Source organism: Acipenser ruthenus, chromosome 16, assembly GCF_902713425.1.
Source record: "Acipenser ruthenus chromosome 16, fAciRut3.2 maternal haplotype, whole genome shotgun sequence".
NCBI classification, from domain to species: Eukaryota; Metazoa; Chordata; class Actinopteri; order Acipenseriformes; family Acipenseridae; genus Acipenser; species Acipenser ruthenus.
Genome location: NC_081204.1, coordinates 26,049,213 through 26,075,820, shown reverse-complemented (window position 1 = coordinate 26,075,820; position 26,608 = coordinate 26,049,213). Strand labels below are relative to the sequence as shown.

At 37.0% G+C, this 26,608-nt stretch overlaps 1 protein-coding gene across 6 annotated transcripts in view; it reads right to left on the bottom strand.

Annotated features, from left to right (window-relative positions):
* Positions 1–329: 329 nt before the first annotated feature.
* The window catches only part of LOC117412345 (probable E3 ubiquitin-protein ligase MID2), a 132,818-nt gene continuing 106,539 nt past the window's right edge, over positions 330–26,608 (bottom strand). For 5 of the 6 annotated variants that reach the window (XM_058989146.1, XM_058989144.1, XM_058989145.1 and 2 more), the window contains 7 exons: positions 19,655–19,762; positions 14,350–14,498; positions 10,836–10,963; positions 10,108–10,251; positions 7,133–7,294; positions 3,898–4,105; positions 330–3,432 (listed from right to left, as the gene is read on the bottom strand). In XM_058989146.1, coding sequence (XP_058845129.1) covers positions 3,030–3,432; positions 3,898–4,105; positions 7,133–7,294; positions 10,108–10,251; positions 10,836–10,963; positions 14,350–14,498; positions 19,655–19,762 — 1,302 coding nt within the window. In that variant the 3' untranslated portion in view covers positions 330–3,029. Of the gene's footprint in view, positions 3,433–3,893; positions 4,106–7,132; positions 7,295–10,107; positions 10,252–10,835; positions 10,964–14,349; positions 14,499–19,654; positions 19,763–26,608 lie in introns of those variants that run through there. The other variant, XM_058989149.1, reaches the window with a different exon arrangement.

The window sequence follows — 26,608 nt, the reverse complement described above, 5'->3', positions numbered from 1 at the left end:
TAAAATAAAATAAAAAAAGTAGTGACGTTTAAAATGAATTGTTAAACGTATTTTTTTTTTTTCCAATTCTGGCTTCCCAATGTTTCTCTCAACACTCCTTCAATTCTTAAACAAACACTGCAATTTCTACAATGTCTGTCTGTTATGTCACCATGAATATAATACACAGAAACTGTACATCAAAGGATGTAATTCTATCTCAGAATTTATATGTCATCAGAAGACCTCGATAGAATTACATTTGGGTGTACCATATTCCTATTGTATATAATTTTACTGAAATTACATTATTTAACTATTTACCACAACAACCAATTTAACATACGCAGTTACACACAGCTGTTTTTATTACTTTTATGGCAGCCCAAATTTATGCAGATACAGATATACTCAACAATTCATTGCAATTCCCCATAGAAATCCTATCTGGGTTAAAAAAAAAATTTGTTTTTTTTTTAAACAATGCTACATTAACTATTACTGCATAGCAGAGGAACAGCAGGTCACTGTCAAACCAATTTCCTAGTTTTTTTTAAAATTTTTTTTATTTTGCTCATAAACTTTGAATAAACTGTTTTCTACACCATGATGGTGTAATCTCTCTCAAAGGATTTTTTCTTTTTGTTTGAGGTTATTCCAGTATAGGATTATTTTTACCCAGGCATTTTTAGTCATAAGCAGAAGAATATTAGAATTTCTAGGCAACTGTATTCCTATTTTTTCTCCAAAACGTTTCTGATGTTGTTTTGTTACTGAATCAGATTAATTCTATTAAAATACACTTTCACTTCCCGCAGAAGGCATTGCAACGGTCACTGCAGGTTGCTTTCTAAATGATAACTGAGGGTTCGTTCCAATGCTATTTTGATACAGCAAATCCATATGAAGTTACTACTGAAGTTACTAGTCCGGTTTGTTGAAAAAAACAGTATGTGCTTCTACACCATAAACCTTGAAAAGCCTACATTCAGGTGCACTACCCGTGTGGTACATTTGGGCACCAGAAACGTGAACAATCTTGAATTAAGTTAAATGTCATTGATTGAAACTCCATGGTGTCATTGCAAAAATAAAAATACATATTTCCCAGTATTAACCAGTATTAATAGCATCACCCAAGTTTGCATCCCTTTAAAAGATATGATGGGTGAATTTAGGTATTTGTGCAACAGAATTAGAATTAATACATGATTAACATTGATTGTCACTTTTTATGACCAATATACTCCCCTGACAAAAAGCTGAATAGCATATACATCATGTTTTATATCATCTTAAATCTTTGCATAAAAGAAACAATTTCAACATTTTTAGGGGAATACTAAAACATTGGGGCTTGGGGGGTACCAATACATTTTCCCAACAATATATAGACTGAAATTACACATCACTACATATTAAATTAGGAAAATACAATTTTAAATCTAGGTGAATGAGTATTTCTACAAATAGGGTGGCAACACCAATTTTAATGGCTGATGAGCATATGCAAATCAACTAGTAAATGCATGCATAGGAAGAATTTAATTGAACATTACGGGGACTTGTAAAAAAAATGGAAATTGATAGCTTTAATCCAGGTTAAAAAATAAAATGAAAAGAAGATTACCAACAAGTCAAAAACATTAGTTTCTAAGGCTAGTACAGGCATGAACTCTCTCCCCCCCCCCCCCCCCCCCCACAAAAAAAAATAAATGTCAAAACTAGAAGAACTTCGAATTGTATGACTGGCTGACAAGAACTACATCATGTCCGCCCATGTCCCCTGTAATCTTTCAATTGCCCAGTTCTCTGATTACGTTCTCGACAATTTGCTTTTCTTGAAAGCAGCGGACTGGAGACCAGGTGACAAGTTTCAGATACTTCGGATAAAAGAAGTGAAACTACTACAGTGAACCTACAATTAAGATTTCAACACACAGCTGGAACCTTGACAAAAAGATGGACACAGTGTGCATGGGTGGAGTCCACAGCAATGTAACAACAACACACCGCAAATGAACTCTGGAGGTTGCAAGACCCAATCCAAAACACTTGGTTTTTTTCATGTTTCAACCATTTACGAATTTGGTTAATAACAACTAGGCCAAAAGAAAACAAACAATGTTTTGTAGGCAAGATAAAGAGTTCAAAATACATTGCCCATTGCAGATCATGTTTTAGAGACTAGGTTTACTGCTTGTACAGTATTCAAAACATGATTTCAGACCTGGAGTTGGCAGTGTTGAATTTGGAATAGCCCACACAATGGGAATTACGTTATAATGAGGTAATGTCTTGTTAATATGGTATACATCCACCTAACCATAAACTCTAGCCACATACAGTACTGTGCAGTGGATTCAAATTTATTTTCCTCAAAGAGAGTCACCTCAGGTAAGCTTTCTAGTACAATTTGTTTTAGCACAATGTATTAAATTCTAAAAGTAATCAAAAGGCGACCATTGAAATAAGATTGTATTATAATTATTGTTGCTTCCATTGCATTTACATATCACAATATGGACAGTAGCATGTTTTTTCAAAAAAACAAAATAACACAAAACACAAAAAAAATGTATTGGAGTTCTCCAACTCCCTCTACATCGGAGTGTAAAGTTGTGCGTGTTCTCTGTTTTCTCTTGAAAGATGATATCCCACTGTTCTAAAAATGAAGCCACACTTTCCCAAGCTACAGCCCCTTTCTGAAGAAGACAAAGCGTCTACATTCTACCAAAATATAATTTAAAAAGTAACAATCCCCCATTTATGTTTACACCGAGAAAATAAAAAAATAACTCTAAAAAGTGCAATATGGATACAATAAACTTGACAAGAAGCAATCCAACTTATTATTCATAAATAATATTTAACATTATTATTATTATTTTTTTTATACAAGAGTAGTAGTCACACTAAAGTCAACCGCTGCGACATTTAACTGTACACAACATATTGTTCTCTTATAATAATATTTGAACAAAAACACTTGAGGAAAAATAAGAAACAACAACAAAAAAACAACAACTATCTGCTATATTTTCTCGGGCCTATTGACATGATTTCATCTTTGATACGTAAGGTGATTCCTGAGGCCTGCAGATGCATTCCTGCTGCTCTGTGCAGTCTACAAAGTCAGGGACAGGCAGTCCTGTCAGTATCATCATGGATTTGTTCCAAATCATGAAAGTGGGAACCACAGGGAGGATGAAGGAGATGTCAAAGGTGTGGAGGTGCTGTGAGTTCATGGCATCATAGAAGGAGAGGACGTTGTTGTCATAGTCCAGGAGGACACCCAGTCTTCTTAGCTGCAGGCTGGCGTCTACCAGCATCTCCTTGCTGTTGTGTCTCACGATGAAGTTGTTGCTGCAGCGCGAGAACACCCACGATGATGAGTTTTTTCCGCCCCACTCGTTCTTTGGTGCCGATTTATAAGCGACGCCTATCGCATACCTAGGGGAAACAAAGCACAGGGTTTCATGGAATGAGAGAAAAATATATATGTCTGTAAACAAAATCAAAGTAGCCATGTACAGGGATGGGAAACCTTCAAGGAACACCAGCTGGTGTTGGTGGTTTAGTAAGGTTCACTCATTTCAGGAAATACAATAAGCTATCTACTTTGTGGAAAAACACATAATGTACTACAGAGAAAATCCTTAGACAAGCACAAGGGCAAGTCACTTAACCTATTGTTCATTAGAAGTACTATATCAATACAAATTTCAAGTGCGTCTGTCATGGCTTAAAGCATTAATAATAAGCCTTGGCAAACAGAAGCAGTATAAATTACAACTGAATTACCAGTTCAGTAGCATAGCAACTACAACTGAAAAACTTGGAAAGCCAAAAATACAGCCTCCAATAAGGTGGTTAGTTGGTACTGTTTTTTTGTGAGGTGGGGTTTGACTTTCTTACCAGGTGGAGGCACCCAAAAGGACTTCCCAGTAATGACAGCCGCTGTCAATAAAGACGTTGCCAGCTGCTCCATAGGACCCTGTACTGCTGAACCTTTCAGGAGTGTGGCTCTTCTTCAGTGAGCTCTCATCCTTCTCCATCGTCAGGCAGTCGTTAGACAGGCGCAGCTTCTTGTGGGCTGTTTTGGGGTCCAGTTTAAATGGCTGGCCTGGAAGATATCACACGGAAAATCAATGAAACCTTTTTGATGTCAGTTTAAGGGTTGAACAATTTTGTCAAATGTCGAATAAACAAACATACAGAGAGCTGCTGTTTCCAGGTACTTTGTTACGTTACACAGAGAATACTGAGCACTTTGCCATGGGACCTGATTTGCATGTGACTGTCGGAAGACAGTGATTCTTCACACATTTACGTTTACTCCACTCTGGCCTGAAAGCTAAGTATCCTGACTCATTGTGAGTATCCTCATTGTGAGTATCCTGACTCATTGTGGAATTATCAACCATGGTACAACATTCAAGGAACCAATACATTTTACACATGCTCAAGGGCAGATTCTGAGCCATCTGATTTCTCCAGGGCATTCAAAACATGCACTCATTATGGATGACATAATCCATAATAATACCTTGAACTACTATGAGCTCTATAACATGCACCACTCTGGTATGTGATAGGTCTTCTCTATGAGGAGCAGGAACTCAAAGGACCTCATAGTACCTCAATGTAGTTGTGCCCTTGAATTTAAACTGTGAAACCAGTCTTCTGTCCCCACTTAATGAGCATCAGCAATGCCCCAGTTCTTTCAATAGTCTTTGTCTAGAGACTGTGTCTCTTTAGGAGGATAGGACATACTCTGAAAATGTATTGCTGGAAGCCAATTACATTAATACAGTTTCTTTTTGTGTGGGGCTTTGAACTGCTTATCACTCCGAGCACAGCAATTTGCAAACACACAAGCTCTTTTAAGGTTTTCCAAGACTCCTTTAGAGACCTAAGTACTTCTATATAACAAGCCAATCTAAATTCAATAACATGCAACACACTAGGATAAACAGCCAATATCGTATGCATTATTAAGCCTTTTCAGCACCAGGGTTGAAGAAAAGTGGAATGTGTCACTTTGAAAGCTGCAGTCACATTAAACATTTAAATACATATTGCTTGTTGATTATTTTATAAGCTGGGATACATGAAAAAATGTTGGCTTTGTATATTTCAGTTACTTAAACATCAAGGGCTTAATGTACAGTAGCAGCACATCTGTTGTCTTCCCCCCCACACTCCCCTAAAGTTGCACTGTGTGTCTTTTTTCGACAGCAGGTAACAAAGTTGTTCCAGTGATCTCAGAATACCTGTACCTCTGAAAAACAAATCAATTAAAACAGAAGAACACCAGAAGAAGTCAGCGGGCCAATTTGCCTTTTATGACTTTCACCTATGGACTTACCTGCAACAGTCTGCCCAGCAGATGGCACGGGGTGTTCAGCTCAGGGCTGAGCTATGGAGGAGGGGGGGGGGGAGCTCTTACGGACCTTGCTGACACGATGCCTGACTGTACACAGTGTCCTAGCCCCTCAGTTTCCATAGGCAATAGACTCACAAGCACACTGCACTTCAGAAGGTTGCACAATGATTTAGACGTACTGTTTGTAAATAAATGCAACTTCCGTTCCATTATGAAAGGCCATCAACTGAATTAACCCTGACCCCAGTACTAGATACACAGTGTACATACTCTTGCATGCACCCTTTTGGCCAGGCCACAGCATAGTTTTATGTCAAAGTGAGGCTCATTTTTTATACAGACTATTTCTGATTTTTCATAAGTGGTCATCAACACAACAGCAAATGCCTTAAACTCAGGTGGCTTATTAACTGCTGTTAACTCATTTGAATACCCACCAGGCATTTGCTGGTACACCAATGAGTGACAGTGTGAAATTATGTTCTGTTATTAGAATCTCTGCTGGGTATTTAAATAGTCTTAAGGGATCTATTAAAAGCGTCTCTACATATTCCCAATGCAGTTTTTTTTGTGTGTTCTATTTTTGGAGTGCATAATGATGTAACCCCATTTCTGCAATCCACCACATATGGTCTCAGAGGTATATACAGTAGTTTTAACAGTGCGGTGACGTAGTCTATAAAATAGCTGGGCATGCATATAAAGCATTGTTTTTTATTATCCAGAAAGCGACATGTCACATGACCACAATATGGCAGCCATACAAAGTCGAAATTAATGGTATGGCTTGTTTTATGGAGTTTCCATAGCATTGAAAATATTGCTAATTTACCCGCTTTTCCCAAGTTTTACGGAAGCTGTCATACAGATGCTACGGACACTGACCTTGGCGAGAAATCTTGCATAATGAGATTCTAATATTACATACATCTTGCTTTCACTACAGTACATGAAGCACATGAACAACGTAGATACAGGTCTTATTTGCAGATCTTTTTGTCTGTAATTAAGTGATGGCTCAGAGACATATACAGCTTTGGAGTGAATCATGAGAGGTTTAGCACTGCTGGGGTAAAAACAGATTTTTCTCTTTACACGTCACTGCACTGTTTGATATCTTATCGTTTGTAACCCGTGTGGATAACATCTGTAAATAGCAACACAAATGTACATTTCATTTTTCAGGCTTGTCAGTTTAGCTAGGATCTTCAGCATCATCCTGGAATAAACAGAAAGAAAATTGCTCCCTCCACCCTAGTTGTATGGTATTTTCTAATGGATGAAGTTGATCAGGTCCATCAAGAAAGAAAAGTTAATAGAATCATGTTTTATCTTACGCATTGTGCCTGGTTTTGACTTGAATAGCTGTAAACGATTGCCTGGGGATAACAAGTGACCTAGTCTGTAATATAATGCACAAGGCTGAGGTCATAACTGTGCAGTCGTGATGACTTTTGTAACACACAGGCAATAGTTTTTGTATTACATGAAAAGTTGTAGTAGCTATTTGTTTTCGTACAGTTTAGTTTTTTTTCCATCATATACCCCAGGAACTTGAAAGTTTAATCGAAGCTTAACGACAGGACCACAAAATAAAAGTAAATAAAAGTGAACTTAAAGAAGATGCACCTCTTTGTTTTTACTGTAAAATATGTAGAATAAACTGGATTACATAATGATGGAAAAATGCATTTTAATTTCTTGTGAAAGCTACTTTAAATCACAGCGGAAGTTTATCTGATCCGAGTAAAAGCAGTGACTTACTGTTTGTCTTGAGCCTGGCAGGATCACTGTTCCGGCTGCCAGCCTGGTTTATTGCCTTGACAAAGAAAACGTAGCGAGTGCCGCTCTGGAGTCCGTGTACTGTGTAGTGGTTCTGTTTGATGTTGGGGACGATCATCCAGCTGTCCACCGAGTTGTACAAACCTAAAAGCAAAAACAATTAAACACAACAGTGATCCATGTGGTCACCAGCTAGCAGGGAGATTAGCACCTATGACTAGACTGCTTTGGTTGTGACCTTGCATGCAGGCAACTCTGTATATGATACACATGGCATAACATACAAAAATAAAATAAAATAAAAATAAACCTGCAATTCACAGCTCTGTTTGTCCCTAGTGCCCATATCTTTCTAAAATACATCACCCCAAATCGTACTGCTTTTTAAAAGTGAAAAACTGTGTTTTCTGTCACCAGCCATGGGAAATCAACAAGCATGACTAAATGGCTTTTTTATGTCTTCGGAGAAGACATTTATTTTCTCTGGTGCTGCTTTACACACTGTGTCATAACATGCAACTTTCCAATCACATACGGTACAATGCAGGACAGACTAACAGTAAGTTCTGTCTCTCTCTCCTATAAAAAAAAAATGCATAGATGTCGCTCCCTTATAAATAAAATTCACTTAAGAAGGTATGGTGATGTGAGGATGGATGGTTGACAACTGTGTACTGTTTCCATAGAAAAAAAGAACAATTCAAATAAGAAGAGGTCAATTAAATTCAGCAAACTTGCAACTTTATCTTATTTAAAATGCATATCCAACACACAGCGGGCTTCACCTGCTTTACAACTGACCATAGTGACCGTTAAGTGTATTGATAGGGAGGAGAGGGCACTTAAAGACAAACTAATCTGTGAGGTTAATGGTTTTCAATACATGCTCAGAGTGCGTCAGTCTCAGCACGTTACAGCTGTGTTAATAGCATGCCGGTGGAGGTTTGATGTTCAAATTATGTTCTAAGTTAGAAAATTATGCCTCAAAATCACCTGCCATCTGTAGCACACACTTTGTGTAAATGTGCTGTCCCCCACTATAGCATCGCTAGTTCTAAATGGGACCCCAGTGGCAATGATAGAGTAGGCATTCGCATTTTTGGTACAATATCCATCTATGCCAGCCTGAGGACTGTAACAATACCTTAGGCTAAATTGTGCATGCAAAGCATCTTGCCTCTTGTATTTATACCTTTCTGTGTATGTGGTTCCTGACAAATAAACACATATATAAAAAGCTTGATCTGTGTTTGCAACAACATCATACATAATGACTTAAAAAGCCTTTTTACAGCTGGTATTGTCCTGTAAAACACAGCAAGTATCTGTCCTTGTCTAGTACCCCTGGGAGGTAACCATGAATGTTACTTTTAAATATTTCAATGTTTTTTTTTTTTACTGCAGTAGCTGACAAACTGCTTTCTGCTTATACTGAGGAATGGAGATTATGCTATTAGGAGTACTGAAGGTCCTGCATATTCAGGGAGAGTCAGATTGGTGTAACCTCTTGTGGCAAATGCTGTCCCATCACATTCCTTCCACTCCTAACGTCTGACTGCTGGATATTTTATGCTGTATATCATCAATGGCAGGTTTTAAAACAGATCTTTAGCATTGTGTGAAGGGTGCTGTCATGGAAATGGCTGGAGTTTTTAATGTGTTGAAAAGTCAAGCTTACAGAGAGTGGTGTGTTATTATTCTGTGTTTAATTCTCTAGCATTGAAGAACCACATAGGGCTAGGTTTTGGCCTGAGGTAATACGTTTGTGCGCCACAGCAACGCCATAGTTACTTGAATAAACAAGTTAGCTGCACAAAGGAGCGCTTTTTATCCCAGATACAACAACAGATGTCAGTTAATTCCCCTTAGAAACAACATTACTGTTATAACAAAGTTCTCTGTTCATTTGGAATAAAACGCAGCAGTGTATGCAAAGTATATGTACTAGATATACTAGATGGCATGTGTCACACTTTAATCATGTTTTTTTCTGTGGATTGCAGATAGAGACATTACTGCTAATGTGAGAGAATTGTTTCCAGTGGCTTGCTGTAAATTATTCAAACTTAAAATGTCTGTATGAGAAACTTATGAAGGCATGAAAAAAGCTGAATCCTTTAACGTATACAATCTAGTTAAATATGCATACGGACATTTAAAAAGGTACCACATAATAGGATTTCAAAAAAATGGTAAACTTGAAAATAACAATTGACTTTTTAGAACACATGGCTGAATAAATCACAATTTTCTGCTTCAATTAGTCAAAAGGGTTCCGTTTAGCTGTTTTGTTTTTTTTTAAACTAGCACTGACATTGACAGTTTAACCCTTTTTCATCGGTGAGGAAAAGTTAATAAAGCTTTTCTAAACTCATCTCTTACAAAGGAAATTTCATGACGCTCTTGTGTTGCAGTACAACACATATCTCTCAGCTCGCCTATCAGATTACTGGTCATTTGTCACAATGCAAGTCAAAAGTAAAGCATAGCATCATTAAAGCTTTAAATGCCATGCAGGGATTTGTAAGATTCATGATCAGAGGTTCATGTTTTGGAGACATTACGAAAGAAAATGTATGTAAATACTGTTTTTGAAAAGTCAAGCCAAGTCACGTCTGTACCACTGTAAATGCCAAAACAGAAACACAAAATAGCAGCCATTGTTCTTTAAACATGTACGGAATCCATTAGATAAAAACATTAAAACTACACAACATTTGAAATCAAGATGGATACTGTACATTAACACAGAATGGCACATTTATGCTTTTAGAAATATGTTGTGTTTTATTTATTTAAAATGTATTTTTTTGACAGATACATTGTGATGAAGGTGTTTTTTGTATCTACAGTGCATTGGTTTTTTTCACCCTGGAAGCTGAGTAAGTGTGGTAAAGTTATTAAACATTTCCCAGTTTCCCAGCAGAGATGAATGACATCAAACTGTGAGCACTTACTGACAAAGTTGGCCTGGCCGGTGTATATGGTGTATTGCAGCTCGTAGGAGCCGACGCTGAACTCGTCTTCTGAGGCCCAGTGGACGGTAACGGTGTCGTGAGAAGCAGTACAGAGCTCATCCCGAATGGCTGGAGGGTTGGGTGCTTTATGAAGGAGAAAATGGACAAACATTAAGTGTAAAGGAAGAAGACAAAAAAAAAAGGTTTTCCCTTTCTCTTTCCATTGGATGCTTTTCAGCATACTTGCGATTGCTTTTATATTTTTATACAAACAGTAAAACTGAACACAATTCTCTCTTTGGAGTGTCCAACATGAGAAAGATGAGCTGTCTTAAGAGTGCCATATTGTATGCAACACAGATGCTCCAATTCAAATGAATGGCTTTTGTGGGAAAAGAAAACCAGCAGGTTAGAAACATACACTGCCTTGTGGCTGTAAATACAATATCAGGGATATTAGAAACATGAAAAAGTAGATCATCATGCAATACAGGCACAGTGTTCACATGTATAATGCTTGACATGCATACAGTGCTGTTCGTACGGACAGAGAATTTCTAAACTAGGATACAGCTGCATCCTCTGATGCAAACAAAACATTTAAGATCCAATCATTATTCAGAAGACCTAAATGTTCCTAACACAAAATAAAATTCATTATGATATGCAATTGCATTAAACCATTTTAAACCACTCTCTTGATGTATTTCTTAGAAGAAATCTTTTACCTGTTAAATAATCCAGCCCTTCTAGAAGTTTCTTCTCTCTGGAAAAGTCTAGAGCAAAGTTGTCAAAGGCCCCATTTAGATTGATGTCCGGAATCAAAACCTGTGAAGATGCTGTTGCCATGGCAACCCTGGGTGGAGGGGGAGAGAGAGAAATAGTGTGTGTGTGAAATAAAGAAGCCAACATTAGCTAACGGCATCTAACCCTTTAATGAGAGTTTAAGGAATATTTTGGTTAATTGATTTATTGATTAACCCTGGCCACATGCTTTAAAAAGGAACTAGAAAGCCAGTTCCTTTGTTTTGCTTCTATAAGCCAGCATGTGAATCAGTGGAGAACCGTCATGACTGTGTGTATAACCAAGGTGAGCAAACAAAGAAACCAACTTGTGATCACGGTGTGTATACCGGGATCCTTTTCCAGGACCCTCTTGTAAATGAGGCCTCGTCTCAATGGGCAAATCTCCTGGTTAAAAAAAAAATACAAATACCAGGTTCACTGAAACTAGGATCACTGTGTGTGTTAACCGGGATCGCTAAAGTAGGAATTCATTTAGAGGACTTTAAACCCACCCAGTGTGTGTCAGGGAGAAGGTTCCTGGAGGGGGACCTCCCTTATAGGTAGTCGGAGCAATGCTTGGCTGGTGTTTTGGCCAGCTTTTGTTTTATTATCTATGTGTTTTATCCAACTGTGTTTTGTTTAGCCTTTTTTTATTTATTATTTTCATTACACTGTGTTTGTGTATTGTATGCACCATAATGGCGCTCACCTAAATAAATCTGACAGCCTGAGTGGAGTGTCAACATCAACCTCCATGTCTCTCTCAGCGGATTCCCACATCCCCTTTCACAGAGAGGAATTGACTTCTCTAGAATCTCAAATCCACCATTGTCAGCTGTGTGCCTTACAGTGATGGGGCAGCACAGCCAACATAATACGCTTAGAAGCGTTAAATGGCTGAAATTACTTTGCAGAGATGGGTACATGTTGGCATTATAAAAAATCCACTCTGGGAAAGTGCTGTGGCTTAGCAGATTGGCCGATACCCTAGAGATCAAGATGGCTTACAGCCCAGAAGGGACTGACATTTCAATCTATTCGCATATTTCTAAGAGCTTAGGGAGGCACATCTACCGCAGCACACACACACTTGTATGAGATTTCTCCTTCACGGCATCCAGTAGGCTGGTTTCTCCTGCTGGGATTTAGAAACTTTCAACTCTGTGTGCTGTTACTCATGTGGGAAGATCTGAAGACGCAGTTCACAGATGAATTCCATTTTTTACTGAACTGCAGAACAAGTTCACTGAAAATCTTCTTGCAGACCAGTTTAGTGATCATGTTCACAGTTCGGACTGCAAGCTGAATATTGTGGTATTCCAACATCGTTAAGAGACATTTGTCACTGTTTCCATGGAATACATTCTCATTATTTAGTGCAGTGGTTTTCAATCTTGGTCCTCAAGCACCCAACAGTCCAGGATCTTTTATTTTTTTTAATATAAGACTGCACATACAGGCTCTGAAACCTTTAACAGTGTAAAGCTACAGTAATTGTTTGACACCAAAACAGTTGGTGTATCCATTTAATGCCAAGCCAGGCATGTATTTTTCCAGTTCATGTTTTTTTGGGTGTACACATCTGGTTTCTGTGCTGAGAGCCGCAAATGTCTTTCCCCAAACAACTGATCCTGTATCTTGTATGCAGCACACTAAAACGAGTCCTACAGCATTGACAGTTGCTTTATGGTTAGTAAGTCCCATATTCTACACAGAATCAGCCATGTTTTTAATTTTATTGAAATCATTCTCAGCTTTCCTAACTTTTAACAGCTATTTTGGTTTAAATTTCACAAAGTTAACATAATCCCATAAATGAGACTTCTGGAGTTTAAAAGAACATACACCATAGCAAAAATGGATTTAAAATTTAAAAACAAACTACAGTAGACTCTTGTTACTCCTTGTTTCAATAATTCATGTTTCTATAATCCGTGCGGTTTAATACAGTCCATTATCAAAATGTATTGGTGCAGAAATCATCTGATCTGTGCGGAAGCGGGTATTCGCACACTTTATTAGTGCAGAAATCAGCATATCTGTGCGGAAACTGACAGTCATCATTTAATTTAATTCAATTAAATTGAATACAGTATAGTGGTAGCCAATGGACAGTACTGTATTGTAGTTACTGAAACCAGTGACAAGCGAGCAGCAAGCAGACTTTAAGACTCTCTTAGCCTGGCAGTCTGAATATGAAGAGCAGTAGACAGAGCAAGATCAGGTGACTTTTTTAAACCATCTCTCTCTGCCTCTGAACAATGCTGATTATGTACAGGATATATTTTGACCATTGCTGGGACATTCGATTTTATTTATATTTTTGCATTTTTCGAGTTTACAATTAATAGCACAGGAATTTCCCAAACAGTAAACACTAATTCGGGCTCAAATTGGTCCCAATCTGCATGGATTAACGGGGGTCTATTGTATTTCGGAATTCCATGAGAACATCTCTATCCCCTCTGATTAAAAGCAAGCCATTGAAGCTTTTTGCCACTAGATTGACTGCATAACCTGGATTACAATGAGTGCGATTGACCTGGTGAACAAGTTCCTAAAATTAAATACTTTCAAAATTTGAAATATCTGTTTCCAAATATTCTGTTTTAAAATCATATTAAACATTAGAATGGAAGACTGACAGGGCTTGCAGTGTATAAGATTTAAATAAATATTTAAGTAACTTGGACTATTGAGCTGTATGCTGGAATTAGCATTTAAACTGTTTATTAAGAGTACTGACCCACCTAAGAAACTCAAGGTGTGAACAGCCTTACTAAAATGATTTACTTACATGTAGTCAATGTTTTCAATGTCATTTGAAATAGAAAATACAAATTGAAGTTTTTGTTGGGCTGAAAACCACCCTCTTCAAAGCAAACAGCCTATCAATCAAGCTGTGTAACTAAACAGAGACAAGTCTGGCAGGTTCGCAAAGGGCTTGACTGTCTCTATAATGTCGGAATGCCACAGTTACACAGATAAGAAGAGACGCAAAGCGCAAAATCGAACATTACCAATGGCGGCTACCCAAAGAGCACTAGGGGAATCGAACATAGCCAACATAAGAGATCTTTCAATGTTCAGAAAACATTATACATGACATTTTTTTTAACATTGATTGGGAGCGGGTGGTTACAATTACCCTGTTTATCCCAGAGACACTAATGGTTATTTTATCCAAGACACTTCTCTTCCATATTTCCAACAGTATATTACTATCAGTACTGAAGGGAAAACAATCAAATGAATTGGTAGAAATAAGAAGCCGTTTGCTACACATTTACCTGCTGTTTTAGAAATCAAGGAAACTACTGTCCTGAACAGGAAGACAGCTAATTAAAACCCCAAGCTCTGAATCACATTTTTTTTTTTTTTCATTTCCAGGAAATGACTCGGCAATCTCTCTTTAAAATTGGTTTTGAAAGGCATGCACAAAAAGTGAGGTCCTACCTCTCAGCAACGTTCTTGGCAGTCTGTAGGAAACGTGCATGATCGCTCTCCTTCAGGCTGTGTTCAGCCTGGGTGATGAGTGCACTCGAACGCTCCAGACACTGCCGACAGTTGGCTATCTGTTGGGCCAGCTTACGAAGCTTCATCACCTTAAGACAGGGACCGAGACAGAGAGAAGAGGGAGTTAGAGGACAGTGACAAAAATTGGATGGGACCCAAAATCTTTCCCTGCAATCACGGTCATTTATCACACTATTAGAGCTGTCTTTGCTCCAAAATTGGAGGAAGTCCGTCTCTGACAACAAGCTGGCCTTTGTGTATCTCAGGCCATTCAGAGAATTAAAGGGGGTAAGACTGCAAAATGAGGAGGAGAAAGGAGAAATAGGGGAGAAACCATTGAACATTTTTTCCCTCGAATCAATGCAGGGCCATTCTATATAGCCGCAGTAAACTACAGGTCTTCTATATAGAGCACACAATGTACATTTTATCTTTCTAGCTTGTAGAGACCACTAGATAGCAATTCGAACTTTATTTTTTATTTTGTAATGGTTTATGTGCTTGTGAATTGATAGGAGCAAGCAGTTAAGCTGCAAGCAGCTCAGTGTATATGCTACAGAGTCCCTATTAACATCTAAATGGGACTATCGCTTCTCTGCCATGAACTGAAATAGATGTCAGATTTGAAATTAACATTTTAGAAAATATTCAGGTGTACAAATCTGTGTGAAGAAAATGCCATAACACCCCACTGCTTGATTTCCTCTTTATTTTTGTATTTGTTCAACTGTTTTTTTTTTGTTTCTTTATAATTTGCGTAGTCTTCATACTGCATGAAGTGTTTTTTGTAGAGTGAACATGTCCCCTTAGGTCCATATTAAGGGATGTTTGTTAATTAGTCCATTCATTTATTCATTTTCACTTCAGTAGAAATCATGAAGACGACAATACACATTAAGTTGACAATCCATATTTCCCTATAGGGGAGATTCCTTATGAGCAGTTTATAAGATCATTACAAAAAAAATTATTATTTGAGTAATTTCTATTTTAGTGCCATGCAGTCATTAACAATCCAAAATTGACTGCAATAAAAAAAAGCCTTGTCATAGGTTTGAGTTACCATGGACATCCAAGATAATGTTTTGAGTATGCATGGAGTTTAAATTGTTCAGTTGGGTTACATAACCATTCCTCAATGATTACAGTGCCTAACTCCTTCAGGGAAGCTGGTAGTTGAAACCTACTGTATAGCCATTCTCCAGAAGAGACCCACGTACACAAAAAGTGTATGCTACAAATAACAAGTGTTTCCAAATTCCTGTATACTATGCTGCTGTTAATACTCAATTTCTGTTAATATTTTTGTTACGTTCAGCATAGACAGCTTGTTCAAGGAAAAACTACAAATGATTAAGTTCAACGCTAACTGTACAAGCCATGTACACTTGTGACAGAATTACTGTATGTGTAAGGGTAAATGACTAAGGCTGTGTTTGAGTTCAAAGCGTAGCTCATTCAGTGATTCACATTGTGGCTTGGGCCAAGTGGCCTTGCCTCCATTCTTCACTTCCACTGACATTAATATTGTGAAATAATGTCATTTTCAGTTACTTGAATTTCTGTAATGAGATGCTTTTAGAAATGACCATTAGGGGTGTGCAACTGTAATTACCTCCTCCATGGCAACTTTCAAACATTTTAATACTAAAATCACATTTTTGAAGGGGACAGAAATTACAGTTGCACACCCCAACATTGGTAGAAGCCAGTTCATGTGTTTAGCAATTCTGTTTGATAGCTCTTAGCTGACCTTTAAAGGGCAAATTAAGCCATTGTATAGACATTTAAGTTTTCAAATAAAGTTAGCATAGATGCTGTAGCTCAAACATTTTTAATTTACTCTGTCATCTTTGACCTTTTGTCACTCTGTGGCTTTAAAAAAAACTGAAAGGTCTAACATGTGCCTGGTGTTTACAGCTGCCACAGCACAAAGCTGACTGGCTAGCTATGTTAAAAAAAAAAAAATCAGTTCTACAATTTTCAATATGACTCACAATAAATGATTACACATAAATACCAGTGCTGCTCTGCTCTCGTTTCATAACGTAGGACCTATCCACAAAGCATTAGCTCATGAGTCAAATAGTCTGTTTTCCAAGGATAAATTACGATTTGATATTCACGAAACTGTTCTAGACTGTTGTTTTTGTATCCTGACCAGGTATCGGTTGATCAAATCAGGTCCTTAGTAAACAGGGCCAGTTATTAAAAAAATACCTGCAATCAAATTAATGTATATTTCCCTTACAAAAAATAGCAACAAATGGCAGTATAAAGCAGTTTTTGGAAACATCCCACATCTAACAATATATATCTTTATGAATCTCCAGTGTGATTCCGTCTGTAAAAATATGTAAAATTGGAGATGGTCCTATTTAGTAATGTTAAGGACAGTTGTATTTCGAACAGCCAACATTGGAACCAATTGACTCGGGGCCCCCGTAGTGTTGTGGCCGGATACAAGAGGTAAATCTGAGTCGAAGAGAAAATAGTCAGGAAAACACTTGGGGATTGGTAGGAATGCTCTGAAAGCAGGCCGATTTGTAAGTTGTCAGAATTGCTATTGCTGAGACCTAGTGGCAACAAAAGTTGTTAGTAAAAAGGTAGAAGGGGTGACATTGTGTATGTTTTACTGCTAGCTAATGGGTAATATGTCAAGATAGCTGCAAAACAAATGATAACAGCTACTGCAAGGGCAATGTTAATTGATGAATCTCAACCACAGTCTTTCCACCTGCTGATTTTACTGCTCATTTTTGTCTTGGGGAGTTACGGACACAGCTTTATGCTAGTTAACATAAACTTCAAGGAGTCTTAGTACTTTATTGTGAAACTTGACTGTGGGGCATTGAACTGCAGTAGTTTTCAGATGAGAAGCCCAGACATGCTAGAAACTTGGATAAGACTACCACTACAGTGTTATTAAATCCTAAATATCAAGGTGGAACTCATTTATATGTTAGATTTATACAACACGTATTATCTACCTATCTCTATTTTCAATTGAATATAATTTTGTTTCCACATTTATCAAAAAATGGTAGACACCTTTTAGGTGTTAAAGTAGTCAAACCCCAGAACTAATAGGTCCCTTGACTGCTTGTGTGGCATTTCTTGTGCGCCTGTATCATTCACCCTCATCGTGTTATCCATTGAGTTACTGTTCGGTGTTCTTTCTTTCACAAGTCTGTTACTGTGTTAAGAACATAATTACATTTCTTCAGTACAGTAGGTGAAACACTGGTGCTCACTCAGTTGAAGGATGCAATTATCTCAGTAGGTATAGAACTGAGCTGCAGTGTAGCAAGACATGTGTTTGGCGCTGAACTCAAGACACTCACTAGAAATGCTTTCTGCAGCTAACTTGTGTAAAACTGGAGAATCTGAATACGACCGAGTATAATCTTACTTAGAGTCACTATGTTGCCTTGCAAACTTACAAAATTAAGCCAGTTTTGCAGCTGCCTGTTTCGAGGCTGAAATGCAGTTTCAACCAGCTTAATCTCATTTGTTCTGGTGATGGGCCTTGGGTCTCTTGCTGCCAATTTGAACAAACCTGCATTTATCAAAGAGGAAACTCTGGCGCCTTGCACGGGCAATGAAATGCAAACTCATTTCACCACGCAGCAGGGGCTGCCTGGAGTTTCAAATGCAATTTTGCACAGGCTTAGTGCTCACACTGAGGTTTAGCATTGTGATAGATGGCAATTCCTGGTTTAAGATTTGGAGGAAAGCATATTGAGGAATTAATAAAAAAAACTACTTCTATAACTTACTGTCTAGCTATGTGAAGAACACCACTACTACTACTAACAGATGCCTTACTATAGTACTGCACTGGCTATCAGTTCAGTGTTTAACAGTTGGGTATACTATGGTCATACAAAATAGCACTGCAGTTTACAATAAATTGCACATTACTTTTCACTTACTCCTTATCTTCATTTTGGACCTCAGGGAAAATAAAAATTACTATAATTCATAATTACTTTGCTGGGATGTATTAATGAAAATACTTAAATCTGCTCTGAACTGGTTAAGGCAAACCTGTTTCTCCTTCATGGTTGTCTAGATCTCTTCCAGCGGTTAATCAATTAAAGACTGTTTAAAGAACTCTAATCTGATAAGGAGCACAGTTGTTCAGATGGATGAAGATTTTAAAGTGATTACCTAATTTTGTACACTCCCCCTGTTCAACACACTCTACAATGGACAAGATAGGAACTGGATTAATTTCACCAATCTCAGTCTTGAAATCTGAGCTCTGTTTGCCAACCTACAGTACCATCCTTATTGACAGCAGAAAAAAGTTTGCAATTATGTATTTGCAATTGGGAGTCTCATTTATATACAGGCCCTTCTAACCCTCAATACTATTTTGAGTGATGTGCAAGAAACTCAAAATTATACTTTTTTGGGATGAAGATAAAACTTTGTGCTGTATAGTATACAGTAAATTATGCAATTAGCAAACATTTTAGGAATTAACTGGACATCACGGTTCACACAACGACATACTTTAATTATAACATTGATTTCTGATTCTGGAAGCTAGTTACTTTCAGAAAATATGTTTAAACCTATCATGCTGTAAATGTAAATACACTGGGTGTTGATTCCTGGAATAACTCCCTATGCTTTCTGAATCCATGGTCCTTCTCCAATTTAACCACAATATAGAAGCACAGCTGCTCACAGTGCAATGCGTTTTGTTCTGGAACTAGAGCATGTAACTCATACAAGGGTTCTCAGTCCTATTATTAACACGCTTATACAAATCATAAAAAAAAAAACCAACACCACACACACACACACACACACACACACACACACACACAAACAACACCTCAAAGTAGCACTGCTTATCTGTTTTAGTTTCCCACAGGTCATCTATAGTAGCAAAACTTTTGCCAAACTTGCTGGCACTGTGTTGTTGCTTTAGTCCCAGTAGCATATACTCTACGTGGATGCTGAACCACAAAAAAAAAGTGCTTTTCACATTGAGGTTTCCGAAATACTAGGGCACAAAGGATCTCCAGAAGAAGAAAATGATGTATTTAACAGGTTTGTTGTGTCTTTCAGTGTATTGTCCACTCATAAGGCAACATTGGTTTGTAATGCACAGAGCACAATGATGACCGATGGTGCACTTGCAATGTGCCTCTGGCAGGTTTAAAAAGAGGACAGTGAGCCTCCATGTATTGTGTGAGAAAGAAATGAATCAGCATAAAGCAAAGCCTACCTTTGACTCCTTGATTTTGACTGCGATGACTTGCTTCCTTTGCCGGATGATTTCCACTAGCTCGTCACATTCTTCCATCAGCTTGGTTTCATGCATGGCTGTGTTCACCTAGGGGGCAAGGAGAGCACACACATACTGAGAGGGAGAGAGAGGTTTTTCATTTCCGAAGCCTCCCTACTTCCCAATAGAAACATAATGAATCTGAAAAGGTGGTTATTCTGTAACATGTTACTGGTCACTCACCGATATCCAACTTTTAATATCTTACATCTAAGCAGTGCAGGAACAGTGATGCGGAACCAAAGTTACTAGAAGCCCTCCATATATCTTTGGCCTCTTTTTTTTTGCGATTTTCAATGACTTTAGAAGGTGAAGTAGCTTCAGAGATTTGGTTTTATGAAAACAGCCATCTAGGAGTGCCACACAACGTATGCCTGCAATTTAGAAATACTAAAAGGAGTTCCTTTTTTTATTTATAAATTCAGCACTATTGAGTGTTTAATTGTTATCTCCTGCTTAATTGTTATCAGCTGATCCTAGTTTAATTATGTTCAGCCAGTCTCATAAGAAATTGGGTATTTTGCATCTCTTTTTAGCACCACCTTAAATAAACATTAGCTCTTAAATGTAAATAGACATCAACACTGTATACAGTTTCTGTATGTTGCATTCAGTTACCATATCTGGATTTGACATTGAACATAAAATAAGTAAGACACTTTTTATTGAATTAACAAGATGTGAATACAATTCATACAAATCGAGGCAACATCTCCTTTGCTATCTTTTTATGTTTAATTGCTTTGCTGCTATGATGTGGCAGCTTTTGCATGGTCACAGATTATACTCTTTCTCCCAAAAAGGAATTAAAATAAATTGTTAGCGCTTGGTGACATCAGGAACTAATGTACTGTCATACAGCAAGTTCAAAAGGCAATAATGTATACTCCTCTTTGCAGCACATCTACAGCCACACCATTTATCATCTTGACTATTTAATAAATGTCGCTGGCAAGCAAAAGAGCCTGATGTATTTCCCAGTGTTCCTAAACATGCTTTCCCCTGAATAAATTTACCATGGTAGGGCTTAGTGCTAATTCTAATTTAAAACAGCTTGCATATTGCTCTGTGATACTGGTATACTACAGAAGTGCATGCAAGTACTCAAATGTGCAGAGCTCAATATTTCTAAAATCAGGTGACAGGTTATTCCAAGAACATGATGCAGTGTAAGGAAATTAAGGCATGGTGCCTAACATGTTAGCAGGGAGCAGGGGGTGAGTCATGTTAGGAGCAGGAAGGGATTTTACACGTTTAAATATATTGTAGCTAGAAATGAATAAGAATGAAAAGTGTACCCTCAGAAATCCAGAGCAATAAAACCTCTTTTTGGTTTAAAAGCATAAAATCCAGTTTCTTCTGAGAACAGAAAAAGTCAGTCAGTCATACTGCATCACATATTATTTGTAGACTAGCCTTTTAACCTGTACTTTAGTCCTACAGCCACAAGATGTCGATATAGCCTCCACATTAAGCCACATAACAAGAAATCATTAAACAATCATCCCACTACAGTCAGCACTCACATATCCGACCCAATCAAACTTTGACTTCAGTGGCGGTTAAACGCGTGTGACACATATCTGATTATTTCATTTTGACCCGTTCCAACCCTTGTCCGTTTTTCAGGGAACACAAAAAAAATACAACATCAAAAATACATGAAAAGGCTATGTTAAAATAAGTAGGCTTCCATTTAGATGTACCGTGTTGGTTTTATTGGTACAGTACTATATTTTCAACAAAGTATTTTAATTCAGAACAATATGATCCTGAAAATACCCCTTGCCAAAACTAAAGAGACAACATGTTAACTGCAGTACAGTACATACTTTTAAATCTGGTACGTATTGTAGCGGTATGTAAAATTTCCCATTAACGATCTAACAGCAAAATTAAATCTAAATGTTATCCATGCACAGAACTGCTTAAAAACGTAAAAGGCAATGCAATTTAGCAAAACCAAAAGATTAAAAAACAACACAGTTTCCAGAATTAAAATAGCATCCAAAGTCAGTATTCAAAATTGCAGAATATAGTGCTTGAAAGGCCCTAATATCACAGTTCACTTTCAAATGTAAATGCACAAAAACAACTAGATCACAGATTTAAAAAAAAAAAAAAACACCACAGTATCTAGAACTGTTTAATGATTATCTGTTACATTACCCTAACTTGTCTCATTCGCTTTGTTTTGTCTGCATTTTCGTCAGGTGAAACTGAAGGAAGTGCTGTGTAACTGCACAATACAAGACAGACTGATTTGGCTTGAGAGATTTATTTATTTTAGAAACGCGGGCTGTGACTGACATTCAGATAAATTGTAACATTGAAGAGATGGGCTTTGTATAAGAAAACTGGTGACGCAGTCGGAAATCGCGTATGACGGTTAGTGCATTAATTTTTTAAAATTTTTTTTTATGTTTTCAGTTTTTTATTTTTCTTAAATATGAGAGAATTGGTCAGGGGTCTGAATACTTTTGCAAGGCACACATATATTATATATATATATATATATATATATATATATATATATATATATATATATATATATATATATATATATATTCTAAAAATAATTTGTAATTAAATGCAATGGATGATAATTCTAAATGTACAGTAAGTAATCAAATGCTCTTTAAAACACTCAATCATAAGATATTCAGTAGTACTGAAAAGAAAATGAACACATTAGCAGTGTCTTTTGAGTTATAAAAATACTTATCACAGTAAAACAGAGTGTAATGAATCTTAATTATGTATCCAAGAGACCTGTAGTACGAGGCTTATTTTCACCTTGTACATGTTTGGGTGGAAGCAAAACGTATGGTGTTTTTTTTTTGCAGGTTGTGTCTTTTGTGTGCTTAAATTCATGTCATCTAAAGTTATTAGCATGCTAATAGTCTATTTTAAAACACGGAACATGATTTATAATTGTGTTAACGACCTCTGTGTTGGTGCTTTACAGGCAGTTAATTACGCCTGCAGGGTAACTGCCAGTAACAGCATCCATGTCAGTCATTAACACTTCATTTGAATATTATTATTATTATTATAGACATCTGTGTGGGGTTATCTTGGTCATTTGAATCCCCCTTTGTTCAAGAGATTTACAGTATGAAATACCCTTTTCATGGTTTCTCAATTGTGGAGTCCTAATATATATAATGCAGCTTACTGTAAATCTCAATACACTTTTTTTTTTTTTTTTTTAATAACACTCCAGTCAGACTATAAATGGAATGTGTTACATGGATAGGATCAGGGATCAATTCTGTTTAGTATTATTACAATTTATATGAAACATTGCATTTAACTGAAACAGAATAACTTATGTATTTGTGATTTATTTCTGTATTTAAAGCTCCCATGTGGAGCAATGAATATTATATATATATATATATATATATATATATATATATATATATATATATATATATATATATATATATATATATATTACACACACACTACCGGTCAAAAGTTTGAGAACACCTCAATTTTTCCAGTTTTTATTGAAATTTACGCAGTTTAATGTCTCAATGAAATTAAAGCATAGAACAAATAAACAATTGGAGATAAAAAATAAATCATGGAATCGTTTTGTTTAACAAAATTTAATCTAAATTTTTTACTCAAAGTAGCCACCTTTTGCAGATATAACAGCCGAACACACTTGTGGCATTCTTTCTACAATGGAAATCAAATATTGTTCGGAAAGTTCTTCCCAACACTGTTGCAGAAGTTCCCACAAATGTTTTGCACTTGTAGGTTGCTTTGCTTTCACCCTTCTGTCCAGTTCATCCCAAACCAGCTCGATGGGGTTTAAGTCTAGAGACTGTGCTGGCCATTCCATGATTTGAAGCCTACCGTCTTGTTCTTTTCTTCTAAGGTAGTTCTGACATAGCCTGGAGGTATGTTTTGGGTCATTATCTTGCTATAGGATGAACCCCTGACCAACTAGGCGTATACCAGAGGGTATTGCATGGCGCTGCAAAATGCTGTAGCACTTTTGGTTCAGGGTGCCACTCACTCTGTGCAAGTCGCCGACTCTGGATCCAGCAAAAGAGCCCCAGACCATCATGCTTCCCTCCTCCATGTTTGACAGTTGGTGTCACACACCGAGGAACCATCCTTTCGCCTACTCAACGGCGTACAAAAACCCTGCGTGATGAACCGAAGATTTCAAATTTTGATTCATCGGTCCATAAGACCTTCTTCCAGTCTTCAGTAGTCCACTGGCGGTGCTTCATGGCCCAGGCAAGCCTCTTTTTCTTATTTTGCCATCTTAGCAATGGCTTTCTTACTGCCACTCGACCTGTCAAACCTGCAGCTCGAAGTCTTCTCTTCACAGTTGAAACTGAGACTTGCTTACTTCGACCAGTGTTAAGCTGTGCTTGAAGCTGCTGTCCTGTGAGCCGCCTATCACGCAAGCTGTTGACTCTCAGAAACTTGTCTTCTGATTCTGTTGTGGCTTTGGGTCTGCCAGACCTCTTCCTGTCAGAGTTTCCTCCAGTTTCCAAGTGCCTTTTGATGGTGTAGGAAACTGTACTCACTGACACCTTGGCTTTCTTTGCAATTTCTCTAAAGGAAAGACCTACACTTTTAAGGGTTATAATGGTCTGTCTGTCTTCCTTTGTTAATTGCCTTTTTCTCGCCATTATGAGAGCAATATACTACTTCCTGCAGTACAATACTGTCCAAATAATGCTTAAGAGGGTGTAGTAACACAGTCTGTTCCAACACTGCTTTTATACAGACAGAGGGTTTGTAAGTAATCAACAAAAGTTGGGACACCTGTAGGAATTGTTAGCATCAACTTTCAAGGCTTAATTTACTTCCATTGCTACAGAACAGCTGTAAGTTGTTAACCCATTACTTGTTCCCTGAAAAAGGCCTTTTTGTATAACTCTGAAATGTACATTATTTTTCAGTTTTTGGTAACCTAAACTTTTTTTTTTAACCTCTGGCAGTTTACCGCTTACCTTTGTACCATTTCAGGTTATTCACTGGACTTGAACTGCTTAAATTTCAATAAAAACTGGAAAAATGGGGGTGTTCTAAAACTTTTGACCGGTAGTGTGTGTGTATATATATATATATATATATATATATATATATATAGATATATATAGATAGATATATATAGATATATAGATAGATATATATATATATAGATATATAGATAGATATATATATATATAGATATATATATCTATATATATATATAGATATATAGATAGATATATATATATATATAGATATATATATCTATATATATATCTATATATATATATATATATATATATATATATATATATATATATATATATATACACACACACACTACCGGTCAAAAGTTTTAGAACACCCCCATTTTTCCAGTTTTTATTGAAATTTAAGTTTATATATATATATATATATAATTGTACATTACCTAGCAAGTATTTCTAAAGTCTGAATTCTTGTCAGAGGGTAGTTTATTGTGTAGATTTATTTACAGGTATGCATTTATTATGTAAAAGCAGTAGAGTGGTTTCTTAAATAAAACTCAACTATGATATCCCCAGTGACTGAGGGCTTTTACACAGTTTCACATCAGTGGTGAGCCAGAAATAAAGAGGTCAACTGACTTGCCTGAGGTGACACATGATGGCTTTTCTGGGATCTGAGCCCAAAACCATGCCGTTCAGTCCTTTGCTCCAAACATTAAAACCACAAAAAGCATGTGGCTTACTCCATATGTATCCATATTTATATAGCATCATATTAATCCAATTTGAAGGTAGCATGTATATAAAAATTATATAAATCATTTTAAGATCATGCTGGGGCAAATTGTTTACGTTTGTTAGAAGTATCAAACATTGGCCACATTACACAGCATTGAGAGGTCTGGTGTTGAATAACTTTACCTTATTCAATGCCCCTGAGTGCATACTTTTTTATTTTTTTATTTTTTTATACTGGATCTCATTTTGGAATCTATCTTGCATTCATTCAAATCTAGTGACAGAATGACTGTTCCAAATGATAAGCACATAGCTAAGCACATGCAAAGCTTGTCCTAAAGAAAATTATTCTCTGTATTTAGCTGTTTATTTAGGTTTAAACATGCACTGTTTTCCTTACATTGTACTTGTAAATAGGAGACTCCTTGGAGGGCTGTGGTTGTGTCACACACAAGGAAGGGTGTAAACAATCCACTAGTTCATTTGTAGAACTACAGAGCTCCATGAACGTTCATGGTGTATCCTCTATGTAAACACAGTCGTTTACCAAGAAAATATTATAAAAGCTTTTCAACCTTTGTGAAATAATTTCTGGTGACACCAAGCTTTAGATACAATCTGAATAAATATCATAGATTAAAACACACACGCACAGTATGGAGCTGTTTCTTTCTTGTGTTTTGTTGGGTAATTTGTTCAACCCAGTTCACAAAAACATCCAGAACCCAAAGGCTGCTTTGGTTGATAGGGCTGTGTCTTGTTTAATATGTAACGGCCATATATTTGCAGAGCAGATTTAAAAAATGACAGGTTTACAGCAAGGGACCAAACGGTGACGATCCAATCTTAGTTAAACTGTCATTTCTTTTACTTTTTTTATTGGCTCATAAAAAAAAAAATCTTATGAATAACATTAAGTAAATCACCTCTGTCCAAACCGGAAAGACTAATAAAGGAGAGCAACACAAACACACAAATGCAGCCTTCATTATACCAGTAAAAGGAACAACCTCAATCCGTAATACTCTGGCATTGCTGCAGAGGCAGATCAGATTTCAGCGCAGGGGCTGAGTGTGCTAAAGTCTGGCTGCTTCATTCAAAATGAAGGCTGCTTCATTTACAACCACAAAGGCATCTCAATCAACAGTATTAGTAAGCATCT